General features: G+C 41.6%; 3 protein-coding genes across 3 annotated transcripts; 1 reads left to right on the top strand and 2 right to left on the bottom strand.

The window, feature by feature from the left end:
• Positions 1–4,423: 4,423 nt before the first annotated feature.
• Positions 4,424–6,749, bottom strand: LOC127588333 (ependymin-1-like). Its single transcript, XM_052047017.1, has 6 exons — positions 6,578–6,749; positions 6,459–6,490; positions 6,217–6,354; positions 5,791–5,977; positions 4,966–5,047; positions 4,424–4,887 (listed from the first exon to the last, which is right to left on the bottom strand). Exons 1-6 carry the CDS (start codon positions 6,651–6,653, stop codon positions 4,761–4,763), a joined length of 642 nt encoding a protein of 213 aa, XP_051902977.1. The 5' UTR covers positions 6,654–6,749; the 3' UTR covers positions 4,424–4,760.
• Positions 6,750–11,352: 4,603 nt separating this feature from the next.
• Positions 11,353–14,226, top strand: LOC127588803 (uncharacterized). Its single transcript, XM_052047670.1, has 5 exons — positions 11,353–11,424; positions 12,855–13,013; positions 13,103–13,204; positions 13,307–13,498; positions 13,583–14,226. Exons 2-5 carry the CDS (start codon positions 12,855–12,857, stop codon positions 13,769–13,771), a joined length of 642 nt encoding a protein of 213 aa, XP_051903630.1. The 5' UTR covers positions 11,353–11,424; the 3' UTR covers positions 13,772–14,226.
• On the bottom strand, positions 14,019–26,496 carry LOC127588294 (unconventional myosin-Ic-like). Its single transcript, XM_052046958.1, has 32 exons — positions 25,881–26,496; positions 22,185–22,343; positions 21,982–22,097; positions 21,480–21,678; positions 21,314–21,394; positions 20,988–21,167; positions 20,815–20,913; positions 20,561–20,674; positions 20,410–20,481; positions 20,210–20,329; positions 20,043–20,125; positions 19,858–19,963; positions 19,694–19,774; positions 19,521–19,612; positions 19,335–19,429; positions 19,171–19,217; positions 19,015–19,095; positions 18,728–18,833; positions 18,141–18,258; positions 17,940–18,053; positions 17,769–17,845; positions 17,612–17,680; positions 17,416–17,500; positions 17,048–17,207; positions 16,896–16,979; positions 16,722–16,815; positions 16,576–16,631; positions 16,377–16,512; positions 15,475–15,545; positions 15,304–15,401; positions 15,130–15,229; positions 14,019–15,046 (listed from the first exon to the last, which is right to left on the bottom strand). The coding sequence occupies exons 1-32, from the start codon at positions 25,896–25,898 to the stop codon at positions 15,035–15,037; spliced, it is 3,123 nt and encodes a 1,040-aa protein (XP_051902918.1). The 5' UTR covers positions 25,899–26,496; the 3' UTR covers positions 14,019–15,034.
• Between the last annotated feature and the right edge of the window lie 531 nt (positions 26,497–27,027).

Raw genomic sequence — 27,027 nt, 5'->3', positions numbered from 1 at the left:
AGAAAATGTCATCCAACGGGGGTCACAAAACCTTTTTGAAACTGAGAATTACTTCCTGCTACTGGTTAACGAGAAATGCTACTGCACACATTTCTGAAACAATAATATGCCTCAAATCACCTTTCAGTGCTGCATCCTTTAATATTGATACTTCATGGTAGTCATGTACAATAGGTTCAAACTCATCGTGTTCATCATTTCTTACCTATAAGTCTCTGCAGGTCATTTTCACACTTCCGAGCAAATCAGAATGTCCAGGTGAGCTATTTTTAAAACAGGCCCGCTAGATTCAAATGTATTTCTTTTTTTGGGGGGGCGGGGGCCTACCAGATGCCCGTGGGCAGCCTGTTAGTAATCCATATCCTGCATTTAGATATGCTAGGTGGCGCAGCGACATGGAGGTTAGCACAATGTTTTTACAGTTCTGAGGTTGGGGGTTTGAATCCCTGCAATTTCGAAAAAAAACATGCCTGTTAAGTTCACTGAAGACTTTAAGTAGTGTGGATGCAAATGTGGTGGGATCACCTAAACCCTATTGAGGATAAGCAGTACATAGAAAATTGATAGATGGGCATGACGAAATAGAGTACAGCTTTTAAATTTGGGATTTAACCTTCAAAGTTGAACTGATAAAAGGAACTTTGGCAAGACGCGTTAAGAGCCATTTCCACCCCAACAGCACAAGTTAGGTCAGGAATGTTTTGTTGTCCAAAGTTTGTGTAACAGTCATTTGTTATTCTTGAATGTGTTGTTGTCCAAAGTTGGTGCAGCTGTCGTTTGTTATTCTGCTCAACATTGTGTCCCCGTGTCAGCCTTGTCCCTGCCAACAAGTCACAGCACTTTTTTTCCCTTCTTTTTTAACTACAACATGATTACTTACATCTTCTGCATGTTAATTCATGCTAAAATCTACTGCCTTAAAAATAATAATTCTTCCTTTGTGTTGTTCGGTTTGGTAGCTGTGAGGTTATAAATTGATTGACATGAAAAATGATATGAAAACAGCAAACTAGCTCCTCCTAATGATATAACTGAATGAAAACAGTCTGATGATGGATGCTTGTTTTTTTTTTTTTTTTTTTTTAGCGTTATTACCTACCTACTCTACTCTCATCCGTCCATTTTGTGATCCGCTTATCCTGGCAAGGGTCACGGGCGTGCTGGAGCCTATTCCAGCTGTCTTCGGGCATTAGGCGAGGTACACCCTGAACTGGTTGCCGGCCAATCGCAGGGCACACAGAGATGAACAAACATCCGCGCTCACATTTACACTTGGGGATAGTTTAATGTGTTCCATTAACCCGCCATGCATGTTTTTGGAATGTGGGAGGAAACCGGAGCACCCGGAGAGAATCAGAAAACGCAGGCACAGGGAGAACATGCAAACTCCACACAGGAAGGCCGGAGCTGGAATCGAACCCTGCACCTCTGCACTGTGAGGCGGACGTGCGAACCAGTTGATCACCGTGCCAGGAATACGCTATAAAACAAGGGGAAAATGAAAGAAAACAAAGGATGAACTAAAAATATAGCAGTCCATGCACGTCATATTCTTGAAATCGGGTTTTCCTTTGAGTACTGTATCTATTTCGTCATGTTCATGTGAGTGATTAAGATTTTCCGTACCGTGACACGACTGACAACACAGCACAACATGAGAGGTGGCACAGTAATGTGTGAAAAGAAAAAACGGGAAGGAAATGCATAGCAAAACCAAGAGTGAGACTGAGAGTAAAAAATATGTCACAAGGGAAATTTGCTCTGAAGGCGGCATTGGGGCGGGGATTATGAAAATGAGGGAAGCCCTTTTTCTTTTACTTGTGATTCGTTCCGCCGAAGAGGAATTCATCGCGTACAATGTTTCAATCCAATTCAAGCAGACAAATGATTGCCTCATATTTGTATCCGAAGATCACACTATTGCTGAATGCAAGTTATTTTGAAGCTGACAAATAAGCATTGGGTAATTGGCAGGGGCCCTAATATTGATCCTTGGAGGAGGCCTGGGCAAGAGACCACAGAGTAACTTCTGTTTTGCCTTTGTATTGCAGTAGGTTACTGCAAATCAATTCAAATTAAACAAATTAAATAACACTGTGATTTTATACTGTATAAATAATTTACGTTTTGGGCTTCATTCAGTTGTTGACGTGATGAATTTATTTTTGGAGTAACTTACTTAATGACATGAAAGGGAGAAAGAATAACAGAGTTATGCACCTGTAAAGCCACAGATGTTTGATGTTCGTAACCACTTCTTGAAACACAGACAAAAATAGCTGCTGCCTTGACTACTAAAAAGTAAAGTACAGAAAAAAAACAACAAGGCCTCCCTCCAAACAAGCAGACCGCACTGATTTGCCAAAGCGAAACAGCCACACCACAAAGAAGTAGATTGAACCCCTGTGATGGCTTGTTTTGTGTTGTTTCCGGTGAATAATATCAGAAATTATTTTTTTTCCTAACTTCTTGTGTATTAGCTACCATCACACTAACAATGACACACAAAAAATGCAAATGACTGGTAATGCGAGACAAGGTGAAATCACAAATGTTAGATTTTTTTTTTTTTTCACGAAGGCTACTTTTGTCCTCTGGAGCAAACGAAGGCCTGGATGACACAGGATTTCTTGAATTTCAATTTTAAAAAGTTATGGTGTCTTGCACATCCCACCCTGAACAGAAATTTTAAATTGCACCGGCAAATTGGAGTGTTGTCTAATACAGCCTTTTCCCCCCCATTTTAAACGTTTGGCAAGACCCCATCTGCCCCATTTAAAACGTGTTTTAAAACACATTTTATGATATGAATCAAAATGAGACTCGGAATTGTTTAACTGTTTTGTGATGTTTTATGTTGTTTATGTTATTAATTTATTGTTTTAACCCTTTCAGGGACAGCGGTCATTACAGTGGACAGTTTATCATGTTATCAGGTTACAAGGTGCATGAAAGGGTTGAATGTCTTTATTATTGTGTGACTACTTTTTACTCAATGTACAGCACTTGGTATGCAACAATGGTTGTATTAGATTAATTAATTAATTAATAAAGTTGAGTTGAGACAAGCAATCTGTGTAGCAGTATCAGTTCAATGTTAAAAAGCACAACACTCCTATAAATGACAACATTTACATTGGTGAAGGGTTCTGCTGGCCTTTACGAAATTGTACCACATCTATTTTCATTCTTGACAAGTGAATAAAACTGGCTTGAAATTGTTCGATAAAAGCAATTTTGCTCTCTCATGTTACACATACTGTATGCAAGCACTGGCACTTGAATTTACCCAAATAGGTTCACATGAAGCACGTGCGATACAGCAACTCCCATTATTCAAACTTCACGACAAGCAGAAGATAATGTATTTACACCTAAAGATAAGTTACAAGCTGATTTGATGGAGATGATGCTATGCTGCACTGCCATGACATACAGTTGGTGGTTGTGTAAGCCTCCTTGCCAAATGCTCATTAAGCTCCAGCAGTGTAGTGAAGTTGAGGTGTGCATCTGCTGCAAGTTGGTGTCTTCAAACAGTTCATTGAACAAAAGCTAGAATGACAGGACTGACAACAACAGAATAAATATATGCCATTACATTCCGATCAAACAAGAAATTCAGCACATGGGTGAGTTGCAAGTTAATGTTGTCTTTGTCACTATTTTTCCAATGCGCCATTTTCAAAATTACTCACCTCCTGGGAATTTCCTCATGGTAGCAGCATGCAGTTGCGATGGACTTCTTGTAACCGCTGTTGGTGGACTCCTGACTGCTTCATCAACTGATGATAGTTAAATTCTACTTGATAGTTATTGGGGTACATACATGTACATATATTTTGAATTAATTTATTCAACAGTTTTTGACTTGAATTGTTCGCACTGTAATGAAATATAAAAAAGATTCATTTTTATATATACTGTATATAAAACTTTTATTTACCGCAATAAATTATTTTTTCATCAGTTATGAATATGTGAATTAGAAGTAACAGAATAAAATGTAACGATTGATTTACATAAAAATAATATATTTCATGTTTTATCATGATTTATTTATATTGATTTATTCCAATATATTGGTTGACTAACTTAATGCAAATAAAAATGCAAACATAAACAACTTACATATTAATGTACACATTTTATATTAATGTAATTACATTTTTGGATGATTCCTAACTCATCAGCTTTCTGCAGCATGATTCTAACCTATTAGTCGAGTTTGGGTGAGAGGTGGTGGTGCACCTTCAACTGGTTACCAGCTCACGTTCACATCTGAAGACAGTTTAGAGTCAGTTCTGTTAAGCTAATATACACGTTAATAATTTCACATGTTTTTGTACGTAAATTTCACCTTCTATTAGAAAGAAAGAAAAACGGAAGACAGAAATCAATATCGTGAACAATCCAGTCACTGCAATTAATGGCATTCTTACGGAACTTGGATTTTATTGAAATACCAAAAAAAAAAAAAACAAACAAACAAAAGCAAAAAAAAAGCAAGGTCTAGTTGAAACCACTGACAGTTTGGTTTTGTTGTTCCATTAATTGTAAAGGGTTTTGGAAGCAAGACTGATGTGATAGTAGTTATTAATCATGATTAATTGTCTCATCTATGTCATTTCTTCCTTTATGTGGTGTCTTTCAGCATAGAGGAGTGGAAGGTGAAACAGTTGACATGCAAAGTACTTAGGTCGCACATAGAAGGAAGCGAAAGGGTCTGACGGGACATGCTTGGTTGCAATTTTGGCCTCCATTTAGAGGAATTCATCAAAGAAACCATACTCTGTCCCATCTGGTGTGTCCTCCACACGCAATCCTTGGCAAAAGGAAGGCACGACAAGGACATCCGGATCCTTGATATCCAGTTCAATATTCATGTTGCTGGGGAGGGCGGGGAATGGACAATGAGCAGAAGTTTGGTTAAACAAAAAAAAGATCCCTCAAAACAAGTAGCCATACCTGAAGAAGAACATGGAGGAGTCTGTCACGAAGATTGTACTCAGAGGTAAACACCCCATGGTTGTGCACATGATGCTTTGGCCTTTAAAAAAAAAAAGGCAAGTTATTCATTTCAGCTGAATTGAAGATGCAAGGAACAATCCAAGTTAAAATAAAAAGTAAATAAGAATTGTGTTCATGAATTATTATGCAACACAGTCTCAGCACCATCTTAAGCTCCAGATGGCGCTTTGTAAATGACGTAATACCGTTTATGTAATTGCTTTTCTCGTCAAATACCCGCAGTGGGCCACAAGTTTACTTGTCCCCAAAATAATTCGCACTTGCTCTACTCTCGTTGAAGGTACTCAATTGCTTCACATGCACGTTTGCATGCTGATCAGCGAGCTGCATGACCATACAGATCCCTTCTGTGGTCTGTGCGCCTTTCCAGACTTACGTTGGTTTAGTTTGTAGTTTTTTTGTTGGACTGTTGTGAAAGCAAAATGCTTTCACATCTCACTCCTTGCCTCTGTTTTCTTCACAAGTTGCGAAATAGCATTTTTGGTCTTTTTTCTTTTAAACATGAGTTTTAGGGCGGCGCTCTCTACAGTGCACTACAGCTGCAATGTAAATACGCAGACTTCTGCATGAAGCCAGCTCCGGGAAAATAAACAGCTGATCTTTTTAAAGATCGGCCTTTGCTTTGCCTGATGGCTCACCGTTGCTAACAACACATCCGTTTTCAGACAAATCCTGTCACATACCCTCACAATCATACCAGTGGGAGATTTAGTCTTCCCGTGAACCTAAAGTGAGTGTGTTGTCAGTGTCTTGTCGCTCTACCTTTAAAGCCCGGTGTTGGCGTTGTCCATATTTGAAATTTCAGGCCTTCCCCCTCAATGAAGGCGCTCCCAGAGGTCATTGTGGTCATGAAGGTGGCATCACTGGGAAGAGCAAAAGGGTGCTTTCTGGACTGCAGCGCCTTCTTCTCGCAGCTCTGGTTTTTGCTGTCGATCTTGTATAATATCCCCTGGTACACACAATCAGTCTTGTTTTTGTGTTGAATTTACTCCATTTTTTTTTTAGGTGGTTGCATACAATAAAATCATCTGGATCCAGATACATTTGTTAAGTAGATGTGCAGAGTACTGTACTTAAAAAACAAACAAACAAACATATCTGGATCCAGAGGATTTTCTTGTGTGGACGTGGTTGACAAAATAAAATTCAACACATCATTTTTGTCAGTGTGGGAGACAAAGCGAATACCTCCTCAAAGAACACCAAGAGGTCCAGATCCAAGGTTACGTTCAAGGGAAGGCTTGAGTTCGACTGGAAGCGGAGTTTCTTATTCATCGAGTCGTACGTGAAAAGTCCGACTGCTTTCGTTTCAGCCCTTCCTCCCATCTGTGCTCATCCACAAGCACACGTTGAGTGAAGAACACACGATTTAGTTCTTTCAAAAACCCATTCACATTTTTTGGGTTCAAAATCAAAAGATTATCACTCACCACTGAAAGTGATCCGGTCATATTGGGTGAACCTGAAAGAGATTTGTTTCCTTTTCACTTACAAAACTCACTAAAGTGATTCGCATTCGGCATGGAAAAATGTCAACTGAAATTCTTACGACAAGGCTGATGATGATCTGCATGGGCAGAGGCAGTCCAGCACACGAAGGCAAAGAGCAGAACAGCAGTGTACATTTTCGCCACTCCGAAAGCAGTTTTCAGTGCAAAATGATGGCCAAAAACGAAGCGATGCCCATCTGCCTTCCTGCGCAGCTCAAGCAGCTTTTAAAAGGACGTACCATAGCCTGAGATGACGTCAAAGGGCCAGCTTTCAAAACAAGCCCCCCTGCTTTGTTCCAGCTGGTGGTGACCTTTTTTTTTTTTTTTTTTCAAAGGATTGCTCCAGATTTCTTTTCTTTGCTTGATTTATCCAGCTGTTCTTTGATGTTTTTTTTTAATTACTTTATCTTGCCTCTCGCTTGCACGGTTTGGATGTCCTGAATTTTGATCAGTTAAATGCTATGTTGTACCGGCTCTGAATTCGGATAGTCAAATGAGAATGAGTGTTGTGATTTCAATGGACAGTTTTCAAATACAAGGCCCCGGGGGACCAGATCCAGCCTGCCACATCACTTCATGTCATCCACTACAGCAAATAAAAGTGTCTTCTCCATGTAAATGGGTTTATTCTTGTCATTTTGACAGCAAATACGCACTGAAATTGCAAATTGTTCCCACCAACTTAACTTGTCTTATCATATAATGAATAACAATGAATAACAGTTAATATACTTGTAACAACAAACGGTCAGTATGTAGTCATTGTAAAATGATTCACCCTGAGCACTGCTTGTTTGTCAGTGGGTAAGACACCAAGTGCCTTATGACTGTAATAAGACAATACAAAAGAAAATGTCATCCAACGGGGGTCACAAAACCTTTTTGAAACTGAGAATTACTTCCTGCTACTGGTTAACGAGAAATGCTACTGCACACATTTCTGAAACAATAATATGCCTCAAATCACCTTTCAGTGCTGCATCCTTTAATATTGATACTTCATGGTAGTCATGTACAATAGGTTCAAACTCATCGTGTTCATCATTTCTTACCTATAAGTCTCTGCAGGTCATTTTCACACTTCCGAGCAAATCAGAATGTCCAGGTGAGCTATTTTTAAAACAGGCCCGCTAGATTCAAATGTATTTCTTTTTTTGGGGGGGCGGGGGCCTACCAGATGCCCGTGGGCAGCCTGTTAGTAATCCATATCCTGCATTTAGATATGCTAGGTGGCGCAGCGACATGGAGGTTAGCACAATGTTTTTACAGTTCTGAGGTTGGGGGTTTGAATCCCTGCAATTTCGAAAAAAAACATGCCTGTTAAGTTCACTGAAGACTTTAAGTAGTGTGGATGCAAATGTGGTGGGATCACCTAAACCCTATTGAGGATAAGCAGTACATAGAAAATTGATAGATGGGCATGACGAAATAGAGTACAGCTTTTAAATTTGGGATTTAACCTTCAAAGTTGAACTGATAAAAGGAACTTTGGCAAGACGCGTTAAGAGCCATTTCCACCCCAACAGCACAAGTTAGGTCAGGAATGTTTTGTTGTCCAAAGTTTGTGTAACAGTCATTTGTTATTCTTGAATGTGTTGTTGTCCAAAGTTGGTGCAGCTGTCGTTTGTTATTCTGCTCAACATTGTGTCCCCGTGTCAGCCTTGTCCCTGCCAACAAGTCACAGCACTTTTTTTCCCTTCTTTTTTAACTACAACATGATTACTTACATCTTCTGCATGTTAATTCATGCTAAAATCTACTGCCTTAAAAATAATAATTCTTCCTTTGTGTTGTTCGGTTTGGTAGCTGTGAGGTTATAAATTGATTGACATGAAAAATGATATGAAAACAGCAAACTAGCTCCTCCTAATGATATAACTGAATGAAAACAGTCTGATGATGGATGCTTGTTTTTTTTTTTTTTTTTTTTTAGCGTTATTACCTACCTACTCTACTCTCATCCGTCCATTTTGTGATCCGCTTATCCTGGCAAGGGTCACGGGCGTGCTGGAGCCTATTCCAGCTGTCTTCGGGCATTAGGCGAGGTACACCCTGAACTGGTTGCCGGCCAATCGCAGGGCACACAGAGATGAACAAACATCCGCGCTCACATTTACACTTGGGGATAGTTTAATGTGTTCCATTAACCCGCCATGCATGTTTTTGGAATGTGGGAGGAAACCGGAGCACCCGGAGAGAATCAGAAAACGCAGGCACAGGGAGAACATGCAAACTCCACACAGGAAGGCCGGAGCTGGAATCGAACCCTGCACCTCTGCACTGTGAGGCGGACGTGCGAACCAGTTGATCACCGTGCCAGGAATACGCTATAAAACAAGGGGAAAATGAAAGAAAACAAAGGATGAACTAAAAATATAGCAGTCCATGCACGTCATATTCTTGAAATCGGGTTTTCCTTTGAGTACTGTATCTATTTCGTCATGTTCATGTGAGTGATTAAGATTTTCCGTACCGTGACACGACTGACAACACAGCACAACATGAGAGGTGGCACAGTAATGTGTGAAAAGAAAAAACGGGAAGGAAATGCATAGCAAAACCAAGAGTGAGACTGAGAGTAAAAAATATGTCACAAGGGAAATTTGCTCTGAAGGCGGCATTGGGGCGGGGATTATGAAAATGAGGGAAGCCCTTTTTCTTTTACTTGTGATTCGTTCCGCCGAAGAGGAATTCATCGCGTACAATGTTTCAATCCAATTCAAGCAGACAAATGATTGCCTCATATTTGTATCCGAAGATCACACTATTGCTGAATGCAAGTTATTTTGAAGCTGACAAATAAGCATTGGGTAATTGGCAGGGGCCCTAATATTGATCCTTGGAGGAGGCCTGGGCAAGAGACCACAGAGTAACTTCTGTTTTGCCTTTGTATTGCAGTAGGTTACTGCAAATCAATTCAAATTAAACAAATTAAATAACACTGTGATTTTATACTGTATAAATAATTTACGTTTTGGGCTTCATTCAGTTGTTGACGTGATGAATTTATTTTTGGAGTAACTTACTTAATGACATGAAAGGGAGAAAGAATAACAGAGTTATGCACCTGTAAAGCCACAGATGTTTGATGTTCGTAACCACTTCTTGAAACACAGACAAAAATAGCTGCTGCCTTGACTACTAAAAAGTAAAGTACAGAAAAAAAACAACAAGGCCTCCCTCCAAACAAGCAGACCGCACTGATTTGCCAAAGCGAAACAGCCACACCACAAAGAAGTAGATTGAACCCCTGTGATGGCTTGTTTTGTGTTGTTTCCGGTGATTTTGGGCAGCTCTTTTGATATTTTGAAATTGCCAAAGAATCTTTTACAAAATACACACACAGTAAACTGTCATTTATAGTGCAGCATACATTCCAGACGGACACATATCTTATCTTATCTTAAAATACCAAGGGTGATTAAAAAAAAAGTTTTACCCCTCTAACATAATCTTAACACACACACACACACACACATTTACTGCAACACAACTACCGGTACATGTCACACCTTGGGAACAACCTTGGAATGTTAGGTAACTTCCCAAACTGAATAACCTGCATCAGTGCCAAGTTAGGAATTTACCCCTATATAATTATCACATCCATTCTGTTTGTACAAAAAAAAAAACAACACATGCATATTTTCTTATCCAAGAGAATAAAAAATGTAATTGTTCAAAATACAACCTGAAGTTTGGCATACAATTTGACTCCTGCAATTTTGCGGTTCAGTACCTGCGGATTCACATATTTGCAGATCTTTTGTTTTTTTTTTTAATGTCATCATTGTTCACATTTTAAAAAATATCCTTTTGTTTCTTTATTTAGTGATATTGATCCCAGTCATGTGAATCATGACTATATTCCCCGTAAAGTGCACAGCTAAGTTTGAATGTTTATGAAATTCCCTATTTTGTTTGCATGCGGGGTAGATGTGGATGAGATAAAGTTGTATTATTAAAATATTGCAAAACGTACTTGGGATCTTCCATCCAATGTGTATTTTTAGTCTTAGAAAGGAAAGGATTATGATAAGATAGAAAGTGGATTTTTGGAGGAAACAATGTGCGATTGCACAAGTAGGAACACAGTTAATTTTTTTTCAGCTTATTAAATACAGCGGAAAAAGGGGAAATTCAGCTGATCTCCTTTTCATGTTGCACAGCACACAGAGAACCAAATCACATACTTGCATGTTGCAGGCATTTAAGGCTTGAGCTGGGGGGGGGGGGGGGGGGGGGGGGGGATTTGGGAAGAATAAGAACTAGTTTGGAGCAGGGCTTGAATAAAAAAAAAAAACCCTGAAGAACTTAAATTTCCAAAATCATACCACAATCAGACAGTAACTCACAAAATGGAAAAAAATATCTGGACCCAAATCTGCATCCTTCAAATTTATATATCCACTCACTTTTGCACAGATGCACTGTATGCAAATGCATCTGAAACAAGAATCCATTGTATTTTCTTGTTTGTTCATTTTTATCTTTATGCACCTTAATAGAATTTTTTTTTTAAAAACGCTCAAATTCCAAGCGAGTCCTCAGAGATGTGATACTGTCGCGACAAAGTGACTGTGTAATGAAAAAAACCCTTCCCGAATAGGTGGGAAAAAAATACCATGAGTGACTTAATTCACGTTTCATGTATTGACTACAAGGTTTCTTACCGAGAAACTTCCTGCCTTTCGAATGATTCATGTTTCAAACCACAAGATGCGGTAATCGTGTGTGGGAGAGAGAGAGAGAGAGAGAGAGAGAGAGAGAAAAAAAGATAAAACCCGAGATCAGTCAGGAACCGAAAACATGAGCGCTAATATAAATTGATGGTGGAGTTACACAGTAGCAATAAATTTTGGACCTCAAGAATTTTTTGGCACGCGTTCACTGCTCCTGCTCCAAGGTATGCCTATATTTCCCTATTTGGGTGAAATGGGGGTAATTAATTGTCAGCATCAAGACAAATGTCTTGATTTGGACTTTTTCATTTTTAATTGAGTGTATCATTGTATGGTGTGCGGTAAACAATGAGGATAATTTTGGTGACAGATTCAATTCGGCGAAGGTTGCTTGAACTGTTTAAAATGTTAATTGACGAGAGGCTGCATTAATTCAAATGTATTTGTATCTGTGCTTATTGCATTTTAGACTAATCCGCATAACGTCGATTCGGAGGACAGATGCGGCCACAGGAAAACTTCAGCATATATAGCTCTCTCTCTTAAAAAAAAAAGACGGCTCCAAGACAAAACAGAGTTGTACGGGTATATAATTTTTAGAAATTCTGTCAACAACCCCCCCCCCTACAAAATTACTAAATTATTACTATTTATTATTATTACTAAATTACTACTACTGTTTTTCTTTTTCCGTATAGACAGTACTAGAGTATTTGGGTTTCAAACCTTTTACACCGAGAGGGAGCATTATGATGACCATTATAAAACAGTAGCGCAGTAGACACGAGGGTTCATCAAATACAAGACAGGGCAGGGGTTTGAACAGTCACACTGCATTTAAACGGAGGGGCCAGGGGGCAGAAACAGCCGCACATCAATAATTATTAATGATTAAGTTACATGGAAATTGTGCCTACATAAAAGTAAAAAAAAGGTTCAATGACTGAACTATAATTGAAAGTGAAAGTTATAACTTTTGATCATTTACAGTGCACTGACTTGGGTAATGAAAGCGCTTTAGAAATAGAGCCGCCTTGCTTCACCTAGCTGCTTTCGAGTAGCACACTGCCAGAAGTATGTCAAAATGTTATTTCACAATTCTGAACCTGAACCTGAATTCTGGACTTGGGCAGCCCGGTAGTCCAGTGGTTAGCACGTCGGCCATAACAGTGCAGAGGTACTGGGTTTGATTCCAGCTCCGGCCTCCCTGTGTGGAGTTTGCATGTTCTCCCCGGGCCTGCATGGGTTTTCTCCGGGTGCTCTGGTTTCCTCCCACATTCCAAAAAAAAACATGCATGGCAGGCTGATTGGACGCTCTAAATTGTCCCTAGGTGTGAGCGTGGATGGTTGTTCGTCTCTGTGTGCCCTGCGATTGGCTGGCAACTGATTCAGGGTGTCCCCCGCCTACTGCCTGAAGACGGCTGGGATAGGCTCCAGCACCCCCCGCGACCCTAGTGAGGATCAAGCGGTTTGGAAAATGGATGGATGGATGCATGAATCACACTTCTTTTTTTGGCCAAAATGATGTAATTTTTTTTTTGTCTGCAGCGGTACACAGACTGAATCGTAGTGCACCAACGCAATCATGTATTTTAGCTCGATGTAAAATGATAACGAAACAACGCTCACTGGTATGTTGCTACTTGTTTTCCAGATGATTGCTGGGTGCTGCGCTCTTTTCCTTCTTTGTTGCATACTGAACGGTACAGAGTCTTCAAATCCATCACTGGACATCCACAAGGCGAGATACAGCAACTCATTCCGCCTCGCAAGGTCCACCCGAACCCGTGTGCAACAGCTGCTGAGTAAATATGTAAGTGGTAAAAAATCCTCGCAAATCGCTACTGTGCCTGCTCATCTTAACGCTTCTCAATAAAATAAATCAAAACGTTGGGATTGCAGAAGGAGCAGCAGTTGGGAAACAAGGACTTTGAGGACAGAAGTAGTCATTTGAATGACCTGCCATTGCTCTCGACGGACTTTAACAGCTGGCTCCAGCTTACGGTCAGTCACTTTTTCAAAAGACAAATCGTGCACGAGAAAACAAGTTACCTCCATCAGACTTCCTGGTTCCATTTGGCTAAACTTTGGCTGTTTTGTGTCCAGGATTGGCAACGATTACAGGCTGCCTTCTCCGACATGCAGGCCTACAGGAACAGGCTGGTGTGGAAGAGGAAAGAGCTGGAGAGGGAGGCAAAAGAGAAGAAGGGAGTGCAGAGGCTCCCCAACAATTTACCGAAGGACATCAAACACATTGAAATGGACCTGAGGGACCTGATGAGCCATGTCGGCAATCATGTATGCTCACAATCATTTGACTCCTTTTAAGATCAGGCATAATCAGAGCAACTATTGACACTTGTGATTTATTTCCTTCTTCAGATGAGTTACATCAAGACGTCCAACAGGACATCAAACCTTCCCACCGTTTGGACACCTTTGAACCCGTCATCGATCTCAAAAACACTGTGGGAAAAGCGTGTGGAAGGTTACATCATTTTACGGGATCTTGACCTGTACCTCACCAAGTTGGCACGAGACTTCCTCCTCCTGGCTTCTAAAGCACAGTAAATACTGCGGGGACAAAAGGAAGAGTTTGGCTGTTGAGGGGTTGTCTCGCACTGGTCATAGGTCACCGAAGCGAACCATTAATAGAATCAATGACCATCTCAGCGCTTCTCTGGGTATTTCCCCAAGTTTCTGTCTTGCCTCTGACTGTAAATTTGCAAGAAGGCTCCCACAACTGACAGTGCACATGACAACATCCTGTTTTGTCACCCAGGCCCCTTCGTCGACTGGACTTTCCAAAGACACAAGATTTTTTTATTTATTTGACTTATTTATTGGATTGATTGCATTATTTATTTTACAAAGACAGCGACATGGTGTTTACATGACATTTGGTATTTAAAGTATAATATTTATTTAGATATGGCTTTCAATAAAAAGATGAAATGTGAGGACTTCATGTTTCGATGTCATCGATCATTACCGGATATTATTTTTCAAGACAATTTTGCATAGCACATTTCGTCCAATAGTGGCCTCCGTTCTTTAAAGTACTTCAATGAATCACAAGGTGCATCATTCACCCGAACATCTGCAACACCCCAGTAATCCATCCCTCATTGGAGTGGTGAGAAAGAAAAATTGACGAGAAGTTGGAGCGAAAGCTATAAAGTGCATTTGTCCATGCCGGCAAACAAGCGCAAAGGAAAAGAAAGCAAAAGAGATTGAGAATATATTACTATTATATTTCTGTGTATCGATAGCGGTTGTCTTCTTTCGGTGTGTAGATGAGATGGAGCCAATCCCACCTGACATTGAACAAGAGATGAGGTACACGTCGGACTGCTTGCCAGCCATCCCTCACGTCACGCCTGACCATTCACAATTATGAACACTTTAAAGTCCTCGGCGAATATTTTTTTTTTTTTTGCATGTTTTTGGAATGTAAGACGAAGCCCGGGTACAGAGGGAGATCATACGCCAAACATGGACACCGCAGGCCGAGATCTAAAGCCAGAATCTCAGAACTGTGAGGCAAATGATGGAACAATTTTTGGTGGAAAATGATTAATAATTAAGAATATTATGCATTATTTTTGTTAGCATTAATGGCTAAAAGAAGCTTGGGACGATACCCATTGATTTCTCAAGAAATAAACGCAATGGGCCACTATAAGAGGAATGGCAGTATGATTGAATGAGGGATTTTGAATATATATTCGGCGTGCTTCAAGCGCATGAAGAGCAGTGAGTGTTAATCCTCCGGTTAGCCAAGTGTTAGCGATAGCAATTTTCTGGTTTCGCGCTTCTTCATGTGGCGTTGATTCAAGGAGCAGTCTAGGACAGAATCAAACAGAATGTATTCTTAAGTAGGCTGGTTTTATTCAAATGATTTTAAATAAGAAGAGCTGCAGACTCACCACTACCAGGTGTCCTCTTTTGCCTTTCGCCACCTTGAACTCGGAGCCCCTGACGAAATCGATGATGCCCTCATTGCCTCGTGCCCCTGCAAACCTAACGCTAATAAAGTGAAAGCGCTGTTAAAATGACTTTGTTTACGGATCTCGGGTTGAGCGGTCAGAGGGGGTCCTCACCTGCCGGGCTTGATGTTGACGTGGTTTAACATGCGGGCCATCAAGGCTAATTTTGTCACGAGTTCAATCGCGTGGTTGCAGTGCAGCAACACATCACCCTGGGAAAGATAGAGGCGGATTTAGGATGTTCCTCATTTTTGTAAACAATTAAGCAGATCTTGATTGCTGTACTTTTTGCTTGTTGTCCTCACTGGGCAGGTGCAGAACAACCATTCCATCGTTGAGAGAGCTCACAGAGATACCTGCGCATTTCAAGAGGAAATCTGGATTCACAAAGAAACTCCCAATACAACCCCCCCACCACCCTCAAAAAAACAAAACAAAAACAGACTGTGGATTGCAGTCGCCACTGAAACTCCACGTGATCCTGCAAAGGTGTTGCGGAAGCCAAATGATGAACTGAGGGCTACTACCTCACAGAATACTGTATCAGAGCATTTCAGGGATACGAACAAGCAAGTTGGTACTCTGGGGCAACGTTTCCCAACCTTCTTTGAGCCAAGGCACACACCGCACAAAATGAAAATCTGTCACAGTGCAGTATATTGAAATAATGAAGATCCCTTCTTAATTTAGTCACAAATGTACTTGGTGTGAAATCTTGGCCTGTTTGACCCCAAAAGTATGACGGTCTTCCGTTGTAAGAATGGTGAGCGGTTGACTGCACCTACTGCCATCTAGTGGAAGAGCAGATAATTGTTCTGCGGATTACGAGACATGGTGAATTTTTTAATTGCCTCGCATACGCATTTGTAATGCATAAAAATAAGAATACAGTATAACACGTTAACTTGTGAACCCAACATCAAAATTAAATCCAACAGCGATTAAAAAAGAAAGGAAAAAACAGAGCAAAAAGGAGTAGGAGGATGTAAGAGAATAAGTATAATATATAATAAAATAAAAAAAATAAAAAAGTATAATATAATAAGAATAAGTAAATGAACAAAAATAAACACAGTAATTTTTTTGTTGTTGTTGTAAATCAACAAATATTAATTTCCACACTAATTAGGTGAAATTGGTTGATCAGAGAATTTTGACTGGATGCTCGACATGCTGAACAATCTGACCTCCAAGAGCCGCATAGTCGATCCTCTGCTTGATCTTGGTCTTGTCCACCAGTACGGCGAAGGTGTTGGAAAGGAGGAGCTGACGCGAGCGTGGCTTGAACCCCCTCCTGTCATATTTGGTCACGGGGACGCCGTACTGTGGGGCACAAGCACATGCAGCACGCTGTTGCAGTTCAAACATTGGGAGGCATTTTTATACCTGCACTTTGTCACTGCCGAGAGTCTGGAGAACTTTGAGATTGATCTGCTCGCGATCTATTAAAAAAAAAAAAAAACAGCGAGGAAGTGAAGGTATACGTGTTATGTTAAACTGGATAATTGTGAGGAAAGTGTCGAAACACGCACCGATCCTGGTGTCCAAAAACAGCCTGCCAACGCTCTGCGGGTAGCTGTCTTTCTGATCCTTGAAGATCTCACTGGCAACGACCTTCTGCGTCATCTAGACAAGAGTCGTGTCGGATCAGCATTAAAAATTGCAAACAGGACCACAGTGGAATCTCAATTGTCACCTTCACTTACCTGATTCTTCCATTCAGGCTGGATCCTCATGCAGTACTTCATGACCATGTTGCGCATGTGCAGTACGTGAAGGTATTCCGAGGCCTGCGGAGGAAAACAGATCAATGGTGGATTAGTAACTGCTCGCCTTACAACACATCTGCCGATTGTACCTCAGTGACAGAGGGAGGAGATGCCAGCCAGCTTTTGTCCAAAACGCTTGTGGGCAGATTTTTGCTCAGCTTCATGAGGAAGGAATAACGCACATGATCCAAGAAATAGTCATTGTCGGGACAGTAGTCCTCATGACGGTAGATAAAGCCTTTTATGAACCTGAAGAAAAATCAGATGCAAGGACAATCTAACATGACGCTTCGTGGATGTACCCGTGGAATCTATTGATGAGGAAACAGGAGCACTATTACCACTGACAAGATATCATTGCGTCGTCAGCACTTAGAGCTTATTTGAAAGCGCAGGTGTACCTCATATTTTCACAGATTAAAAAAAAACTAAAGAGCAATGAGAGACAGTTGTGCACCTGCGAATCAACTCTGCGGCCAGTCGACGCCTCTTTGCCCTCCGGCGTCCTTTCATCCCTCGCCATGCGGACTGGATAACGATGACTGTACATCCGTACAAAGGCATTCTCAGCAGTCATTCAAAGAAATAATGCTGCTCAAAGCGTATACGGCACTAACGTGCAAGGGTTAAAAACAAGTGTAACGCGCACTGACTTGCGTGTCTGATCCGTTTGTATTTGGCTCTCTCCCTGTAGCCTCTCCAGGATGTCTGCAGCGTCAAAGCTGGAGCACAAAAGAGACAGACACTACCTGGTGAAATGATCTAGATTATTTTGGATTTGTGTGAGATTAAAATGTCATTGTCACTTACCTATCTCTGGCTTTTTGGCTTGAAGTGCATCTTCAGTCAGAAAGAGAGTTTTGGGGAAACGGATGAATATTTTGGACCTGCATGCAATTAAGGAGTACAACTTACACGACTGTAAAGTTTGTCACAGATCAAAAGAAAGGATGGTGTGAAAGTGGATGGAGGATGCTTTGCCTGCCAAGTTGGTACTCCTCCTCTTGGTAGCCGAGGTGGTTGACCAGTGTGGCCACACCATCGTGGAGTCGGCCATACCAGTTGGGCCACGTCTCCGGACACAGCGGCTTGTACCTGAGGGTGTTAGCACATAAATAATGACACAGCAGAGCTGAGGATACACTAAGCCCAGAAAAAAACGTGACTGGAATCGTGAGTCACCTCTGCAGGAAGGCTTCAAAGCTCCGTCTATAGGCAAAGCCAGCTCTCCTGACCCTAAGATTCTCCATCAGGCCTAAATACCTGACCTGGTGTCTGACCAGAACTTCGTCAAAGTGACCTGCAAGTGGAGACCGTATCAGTAAATTTGACAGTGCTTGTGCAAGATGTGTCATTCTTGTAATGTGTGACAGTGTCGGCAGACAGTTATTAAGGAGTCTTCGGCATGCGGCATTCAGAAGTACGCGGTATACTTGCTAGCTGTCCTTTGTACTGCATCTCCAGCAAGGAGGTTAGCATGACACAAAAAGGAAACCATTAAAATTTGGAGTGGCTCTGCTTAAACAGATTCTTCCTACGGTATATCTCACTCTTTTCCTGCAGCCATATCAAGTCTCTAAAATACCGCAAACGCATGATCCTGTTTGGTTACACTGCAAGCTACCGTACAACTGAAACCATCAACATAAATGGGCAAAAACAAAATGGGTCATAATTAGAAAAGAATTTAGCACGGCTCGGCTATTTTTCATTCTGAGCTTTGTGCAGGTATACCGAATGAAGTGTCACTAGAGCGTATGCAAGTTCACCTGGCTGCTTGGTATCATTCGGTTTGATACAGCGCACGTATGACGGTTCCTTTGTCATGAGGATATCCATCAGTCTCGATATGCTATTTTTAAAGTGAGTGGCAGCCTGGAGAAAAGACAATAACAACAACAATTTCTTTTTTAATATTTATATACAGTATATATATATATATAAACTTGATTATTTCATTTTTGCAGAGAGAGAGAGAGAGAGAGAGAGAGAGAGAGAGAGAGAGAGAGAGAGAGACAGGGAGCGTGAGACAGAGAGCGAGAGAGAAAGCTCCTACCATCTGTGGGCGTTTCTGGTCCGTCACTTCCTCTCTGGAGAAACACTGACTTATGATCTCGTTGTCTGACTGGCACATGATCTAAAGGCCAAAACCAATGATCCATGTCAACACAGTGGGAAACACGCTTTTTAGCCAATCACTAATGTTGTTTACCTCTTTCAGAGTCCTGTTCAGTGAGTCATTGTTCTTCTCAAGGAAACCTGAATGAATGAAAAATGACATCAGCTTGGGTTTTTTTTTCTCTCCATTTTTCGGTTGCAGCAATACACTGCAACGATTTTAAAAAAAAAATGAATGAATGAATGTTTATTCGCTACCATCAACATTGTAGTTGACCTCCCCAGCATAGTGCAGCAGCCGAAACTCCTCCCTACTCATTACCTTCCGAGTTTTGCCATTTGCCAGCTTGTGACTGCAAGACACACGACGACAGTCACAAACAAAGCGTTCAGTGGCCCGTAGATCGAAAAAGATAGCAGTACTTTGATCATTTTCACTCATACGTGACAAAATGGGGATGGCCGCCAAGCGTGTCCTCCAGTTTCTCTAAGAATGAGGCATCACTTGTCTCTCCGGGTCTCAGGCACTCCTCATCCTGAAAGACAGGAACGCTACTCAACTGATAACAACACCAGCAGGCAAGCAGACAGTTCAGCCAAGGCGTCGATATACACACCAGAATGGCAATGATGCCCTTGTGCCTCGCCTCGATCAAGTCACAGATGATTTTGTTGTCAAAGTACGGCACCATCTCCCACTGAAAGTCGGGCGGCGTAATGTTTGCCTTAAGATTGCAAATGTGCCCCAACGTATGCATTTTGAGCTCTATAAAGCACTCACGGCAATTCCCTCTGTTGCGTACTCCTCTTGCTCGAATCCGAGCGTGAGCTCAATAAAGAGCTGCTGGAGCTTCTCGCTGCAGTAGTTGATGCAGAACTGCTCAAAACTTCAGGGGAAGAAACGAGGTGTATTCGTTACAACATATTTGGCGTGATAGACAAAGCAAAATAAGGGGCGTGTCAGACCTGTTGCGCTGTAGCACTTCAAAGCCATAGATGTCCAAAAGCCCGATCACTGGGAAGGCTTTATTGCTATGGTCCATGTCATCCTTTATAACAATAGAGTAGACAATGGACACGTGATGACCTTGTCGCAATTGTCTTTGTCTTTGTGATTAAAAGAATGGCTGTACCTTCAAAGCAAGAGACTGATTGATCTTATCCACCAACCAAGTGAAGGCCCGACCGTAGACAGCTTTAGCTAAGGCATCTCGGGCAGATATTGCTTGCTCAAAGTTGATCGGGATGATCATCTGAAATGTAAGCGAGAAGCCAAACTATAAAGTGGCACTAAACACAAACGCCCCCAAATAAAGAATAATAGTGTCTTTACCTCCTCCCCCTTGGCTGTGAATTTTTTGTGGGTAAGAGCCTCGCTGAGGGATGACGCTTGAACACCCAGCAGCTGCAAAACAAGAACACATCTGTTCAAAACGTTTTTTTTTTTAATTACATCTGCCAATACTCTGTGGGATAAATCGAACCTTTGCCACATTTGCTATCGGCATCTCAGTGGTAATGTGCGTTTCACCTTCCTCGCCTTCTCCAAACTGAATGTTTCCCAGATGGAGAACGCTGGCAGTGATATTCCACAAATTCTGACAAAAAGACCAAGAACTCACATTGGTAAAAACAAGCAGCATATAAGAAAGAAGAAGATTTGTACTTTTGGAGATCTAAAGCTTGATTGTATTCCGGATTAAGCCAAACACAAACAGCGGAATGATTTTTGACTAACCTGCACGTCTTTCTCAGTGAAGCCAAGCACAGAAAGGCCATTCATCAAAACCTTCCAATTATTCTTGTCACTCATGGAGCTGACTTTGGAACAGCTTCCCTAGATCGAGACGACTCTGTATCATACGCAATGCTCGCAAGGGGAATTGATGCGTACGATGCAACTTTTTGCACCTTAACCAGATACTGGTAGTTCTGAGGGTTTCTTTCAAGGTCCAGCGTCTGGAGAAGTTCACTGCTCCCACCATCCAGAAGCTGATAGAAGATGTGGAAGTTTCTTTCTCCGTGGTTCTGGTGGACTACACGGGATTCTTCTAAAAGGTAATTGAGGATGTGGCCACCCACTGGCATCCCCTAAGAAAGGCAGAATCTTAAAACCTTGCAGCGGCACAGAAAGAGAAACTGTAATCCACAGTGACTTAACTTGATCAATATTTCTAGGATGCTGCAAAGGCATTGACATACAGAATTTTTTTTAAATCCAGGAAAGGATTATTTACCTTGAAGTCAAACTGCACATCCATATATTTTCCGAACCGACTGGAGTTGTCATTCTTTAGTGTCTTGGCGTTACCGAAGGCCTACACAAAGCATGAGTCGGATGATTTAAAGTGAATGAAATATTCTGCGCAACTTTGATTCCAATTGCAAACTCCGATTCAATACCTCCAGAATAGGATTGGACTGGAGCAGGCGGTCTCCAACGGTGGTCATGTGATGATTGGTGGGGCAGGTGACGGCATAGTAGAGGAGGATTTTCTTCGAGGCTTCTGTTTTACCTGAACCGCTCTCACCCGATATGAGAATACATTGATCCTTCCATGTGGTCCGCATGGCCCGATAAGTGTTGTCTGACACTGCATAGCTGAGTGAAAAGCAATACAGTTTTAGAACCTATGCAATGAGTCAATTGTCACGGTTGTCACAATTGCAATTGGCAAACAACATCATGTAGTATTTTGAAATTTGAGCAATGTGAGAGTCAATTCTTTCAACACAAAAGCTGTCACTCATTATTGATTTGATAGAATTCCAATATTTCAGAGATGCCCACATTATTAAGGCACATAGTCGAGTAGACAGGTAACGTTCATTGAACGAGTAAAATCCCTAATTAGCAATTCACATTCCATCGTGCGACCACAAGCTTTGCAAAAACAAGACTCACATGTGAGGAGATATTTCATAAAAGCTGACTCCTTTGTAGCGTTCCATCTGCGGCTTGGAGTAAAACCCGAGCTCTTTGTAGGGGTTTACGGACACCAGCACTGAGCCGACGTAAGTCTGAGCCAAAACAGTCACAGAATTATCTCAAACATTCCAACATCACTCCAAAACAATTTATCGAGAGATCATGAAAAAAGTTCTTACATAGATGAGGTCTTCTCTGAAACGCCGTCGCAGGTTCTCTATAAAAGCCGCCTCGCTGTTGTGGTTCTCCAGTAGGACAAAGTCCTGGACTCCAACCCTGTCACGGGCCGTTAGGGTGCTCTCCATCACCAAGCGCACCCTTCCTTCAATGTCCACCTCCTGTAGAGAGAAGCGGGGTTGTAATTAAGCCATACAGACACAAGGTGGCGCTTCTGGGCGGTTCCTATTTTATCTGAACGTATTCCTCTTCACTTTAAAGCCTTGAAATAATTCACACAGAATTAATAATAATACGAAATAATAATTTAATAATACAAATAGATTGTATTTAGATTCGCGTGTTAAAAAAAAGATATCTAAAATGGATCAGATTGGGAAAAAATGGTTTGGAATGACAATTTCTGACAAAGAAAGTTTTGACACTCTCGGATAAAATTTGCTTAAGGCATGCATTATAATTAACAATGAAACTTTTACTCCAACATTTTATCGTCTCGAGTGACGTGCGACTTAAAAAAAAAGCAAACATGGTGCAAGTACTAACATCAAGCACGAAACATCAACCAATTGCCACACAATGTATTTACAAATGAGTCTCCCTTCTTGATGATTAAAAAAAAAAAAAAGAAATGACTCGGCATCTACTGACCACATCTATCAACAACACTCCACACTTCGAACAAGCCTCGCCAAGGCAAGGCAAGACATTTTAAGAATCCCAAAGATAAACAGGATGTGCTTATCTGTGTGGAGATGGTGGTACTGTACACACAACGTGATAACACCACGGGGTGATAACAGTGATGCAAATGGGAAAGCGTGTGTACATGTCAACCTTAACGTGACGACAAGCCTAATATTACGGATGGGTAGAATTTAGTGGGCTGCGGTGACATTCTCTCAGGCCACAGTGTAAAATATCGCAGGCACACACAACCACAGCAACATGCAACGGAAAGGGAAACAGTTGTGGCTATGGAATCGTTACTGATGAATAATATTTTAAAAGTGAGTCATTGGGCATTGAGGGTATTTTGTCAATGGTGCGGTACTTTTAAAAGTACCTCTTTGGTACCCTTGAAAATGCAACGCGGTTCTGGAGACGAGACAGCGGTTACAAAATATTGAAGTTCAGTTCCAAACTATTGAGTGCAAGTCAATTTACAGCATTTGGATTGATGTTTCAAGGCTCACAGAACATTGTGTTGTATGTGAACACAGAAACTATCAAATGAAAGATGAGACTCTCTTCTTTCATCAGGAAAAAAAAAGTTTGCCAAGACTTTTCCCTACCGGAAAAGAACAAAACAAAACCGTAGCTGACCGCAACTCACGTCGATGACACTCGACGCTAGAATGCTAACTTTGTTCGCACTTCTATGACGTTTTGCAACACGTGTTAGCATTAAGCTAGGGGGAATTTTGTAAGTTTTGTCGTTTGATTTCCGTATTGGTCCGAATATAAGACGGCCTTGATTATAAGATGACCCCCTCTTTTTCAGACTCAATTTTGAAAAAAGACTTTTTGAACCCCAAATGAATTTTTATACAGAAAATAATTACAGTACATCGGAAACAAATGATTATAACTATATATTTGAAAGAAAAAGCATGTTATTTTGCCTCATTCAAATCGAAAGTGCAATCACGTTCGTAAATTAATGGCTTCTGTTTTTTTTTTTTAATGTAAATTACATCATAAATTCTCATCAGCTGCCGGTTAACCCGGCCGATCTTCGCCCCACATTTCTCCAGACTGTCACTACGTTTCTCATTTTTCTGTTATCTCTTCGATTATTTTCTTCTCTTTTCCTTGTTACCGCTATTTTTTATTTTTCTTCTTCGTGCTACTGCTATTTTTATTTTTATTCTTCGTGGCAGGGGTTCACTTTGGCCCAAGTCAAGTTCGTCTAGACCGCGAATATAAGACGGCCCCCACTTATTTCAATGCAAAAAACACAGTCTTGTATTCGGCCAATACGGTAAATACACAATGTCTAATTCTTAATTAATCTGGCGATAAACAGCATCAATTAATCACCTCCTTTTTGAATGATTGCTCATTATTTCACGTTTGTTGCGTTCTTGCTCGTAACTCAAATTTTCGCTGGAAATGAGCGACGGCTCAGGAGTCAGGTCACCTGTGAGACAAGGAACATGAACTGTACCTAAAGGGACAGACATTCCTTCACACTGGATTCACTTTGTAGCAGTACCTTCTTCTCTCTGTAACCCCCTGCAGATTCAATGTAAACAGCTATAAAAACATCAACAGAAAGCCGAACAAAGGCGCTAGGCTTCTCCTCCATGCATGTGTCTCTCTCAGGGGGCTCATTTGGCCGCTCCACGTCGCCTAAAAGGCCTTTACCCTTAAGCGGTATTCATGGGGAAATCCTTGCGAAAACAAGAGGACAACAGTGGACGGCAGCCAAGATGTGAGAGCAAAGGAAAGCCACCAAAAGACTATTGCAGCCACTCCTCGCGGCTTCACCTTGGAGTATTGTTCTTTCATTCCTGCAGGTGGGCTCCCTACAGATGTGATTAACGCTTGGCTGTCAGATTTTCCAAAGAACACAACGAAGGAATGTTGGGGTCAGGATCGGAGCAGGCGGTCAGAGGATGCCATGGAATCTTTTGTTGCGGTGTGGCAATAGCTTCATGTTTTCAGATGAAACACTGGGGTTGGGTGTTTAGTCTTATAAACGGCGATGAAACGAAAGGAATCAGCCGTGCAGATGTGGGAAGGGAGACATACAACCTCTGCGATCACTCTGACATTTTTTTTTTCCTGAGAAAAATCACATAGGTATGCATACCGTGATAAAACATACCTCAGCGCAAGACAGCACAGAGCCAGATTGCCATCGGCAAGACCGAGCTGGCTCTGCGACAGCTACTTTAGCGTGATCACTCATTCGTCAGATTTAACACCTTCGCGTTTTTGCAGGTGTGCTTCGGCTGTCGTGTGCGCAACCGTGTTTGTGCAATCATCTCAGTTGTTTTTCCAACTTTGAGACGGGCAGTTCAAAATCAACGTTGCCGGGCAACCAAACTATGTTGTGTCATGACGCAACACAGCAAACATTGTTTTCAGTCTTTCGCCGGTCACGAGTTGAGATTTTGACTTTCATCCCTGCGATCGCCGCAGCAAGCAGACCTCGATTTTAAATGGGACTCGGCCTCGTCTAAACAAATGTTCTCGACTGCAAAACGACTTCTGCCACTACATATGTGGCTCAAAAGAAACGGAATCCAGTCCTTGCGTCTTTTAAACCAGACGCAATACACGGCGTGGATTTTTTCATTTGAAAACATTTGAGCTGTGGTGAAACGAGTATGTTTGCTCTGCAGAGGAGGCACACCTCGCAGTCGGACTTGACTAAACTTTTGCCTGAGTGACTCCAACCAGTTAATCTTCCTTATTTGGTCAGCCTCCGTCCAGCTCTGGCGAGGCTTGATGCTCTACCACAGCTGGATACAACCGACTATTGTGAACAACCCTAAGCTAACTCCTCTGCGTTAATGCTTAGTGAAAGCCAAAACAAACCACCGCATCACAACTCAAGAGTACATAAGGCCCTTGTTTTGATCTCGATGACGAATTGTGCTTCACTCTTCACAGTATAGATAGATGAATATGCTCTAAGTAGGAAGTTAAAAAGTGTACAAGGGGCAACGTGGTCGAGAGGCTCTTACCCTGCCTTGGTACCTCATCCTGTCCTGTTTTTTGCTTGACAAAGTGATGAAGTGCTGGTTCCCCCGCTGGGCTGGAGCTCCTCCTCTCGTGTGAAGCGGACTTGTCAACTGTAACCACTCATTCAGCGTTACCCAAGGGCAACAGCGCGAGGCAGTTTAATGTCTTCTGTCTCCCCTCTCGTCAGTCCTCTTTTCACTTTCTCTCAGCCTTTTCCGCAAGTCCGCCGTCCTTCTGCCGATCGACCTCCCCCTGCGCGTGAGGATAGAAAGCGATCAAGGCAAAAGTCCCTCGTTGAAACCTTCAATTCACCTTCCCTTCAAAACGTTCACGTATACGTCTGCCTCCCCAAAGCCCTTCCACCGCCGCTCCCTCTCCAAACCGTGCAAGCATGAAACAAGAGCAGGAACTCCGCTCACACGTCACAAGTGGGTTGCAAAAAGAAAAAAAAGAAAAAAAAACATGGGAAAGTATGCTGCTGTGGATAATGCTAAAGGCGAGCCAGAGAAATAGGGAGTGGAAAAAGTTACTAGCAGCTCCAAAATAAAGAGTAACCACTCTGCTGCTGCAATTTAAAAAAAAATGAGATGATGAGATCCTGAAGCATTCTTTCCATCTTTCCCTCCCGGTTGAGTTTGCTCCCTCCCTTTTCTCCCACAAGCTGAGACAGATTCAAATAGGATGTGGGCTAAGGATTTCTTCCCAGGAGGTATACCTGCATATCTGATTCATTAAGAAATGAAAATAAATGACATTTTTTCCCCTGTTGCTTTTCAGGGAACAATGTCATATTCAACATTTGTAAACGTTGCCATAGCGATAACCGAACGAGCGCCAAAAACAAAACGTGCTTGCTAAACATTTTGTCTTTTCTTTGTCTGTCAGTTATTTTTGAACGAGTACTTTTACTATATATGGTTCACTCACACAGTTCCCTTATCTTCATGTCGGCCAATGACGTATTCCATCAAATGCTCGCTATTCATTTTCACATTAGGCGACCATTTCAAAACAAATTCATACAATGAAACAATAGCGAATCATTTGTTTGCCACGCAGGGGAAAAAAAAAAGGGATCAGTATTGTTTTGCTTTCCTATCAAAGCCAAACAGTCTCCTGAGAAACAATTCTGGATCGGAGATTATGTAA

Source organism: Hippocampus zosterae, chromosome 16, assembly GCF_025434085.1.
Source record: "Hippocampus zosterae strain Florida chromosome 16, ASM2543408v3, whole genome shotgun sequence".
Classification (NCBI taxonomy): domain Eukaryota; kingdom Metazoa; phylum Chordata; class Actinopteri; order Syngnathiformes; family Syngnathidae; genus Hippocampus; species Hippocampus zosterae.
Note: the sequence above shows the minus strand (reverse complement) of the source record. Positions and strands in the feature narration are given on the sequence as shown.

What these genes read in the sequence shown, in the direction of transcription:
- LOC127588333 (XM_052047017.1), bottom strand. Translation starts at nt 6,653, where the DNA reads ATGTACACTGCTGTTCTGCTCTTTGCCTTCGTGTGCTGGACTGCCTCT. An exon ending in AGATCATCATCAGCCTTGTC is followed by an intron (nt 6,491 to 6,577) that starts GTAAGAATTTCA and finishes AATCTCTTTCAG; the next exon opens with GTTCACCCAATATGACCGGA. An exon ending in TCCTCCATGTTCTTCTTCAG is followed by an intron (nt 4,888 to 4,965) that starts GTATGGCTACTT and finishes CGCCCTCCCCAG; the next exon opens with CAACATGAATATTGAACTGG.
- LOC127588803 (XM_052047670.1), top strand. Translation starts at nt 12,855, where the DNA reads ATGATTGCTGGGTGCTGCGCTCTTTTCCTTCTTTGTTGCATACTGAAC. An exon ending in AACAGCTGCTGAGTAAATAT is followed by an intron (nt 13,014 to 13,102) that starts GTAAGTGGTAAA and finishes TTGGGATTGCAG; the next exon opens with AAGGAGCAGCAGTTGGGAAA. An exon ending in ACAGCTGGCTCCAGCTTACG is followed by an intron (nt 13,205 to 13,306) that starts GTCAGTCACTTT and finishes TTTTGTGTCCAG; the next exon opens with GATTGGCAACGATTACAGGC.
- LOC127588294 (XM_052046958.1), bottom strand. An exon ending in TATGAAATATCTCCTCACAT is followed by an intron (nt 21,679 to 21,981) that starts GTGAGTCTTGTT and finishes CTTTTCACTCAG; the next exon opens with CTATGCAGTGTCAGACAACA. An exon ending in AGCCTGAATGGAAGAATCAG is followed by an intron (nt 16,816 to 16,895) that starts GTAAGTGAAGGT and finishes ACTCTTGTCTAG; the next exon opens with ATGACGCAGAAGGTCGTTGC.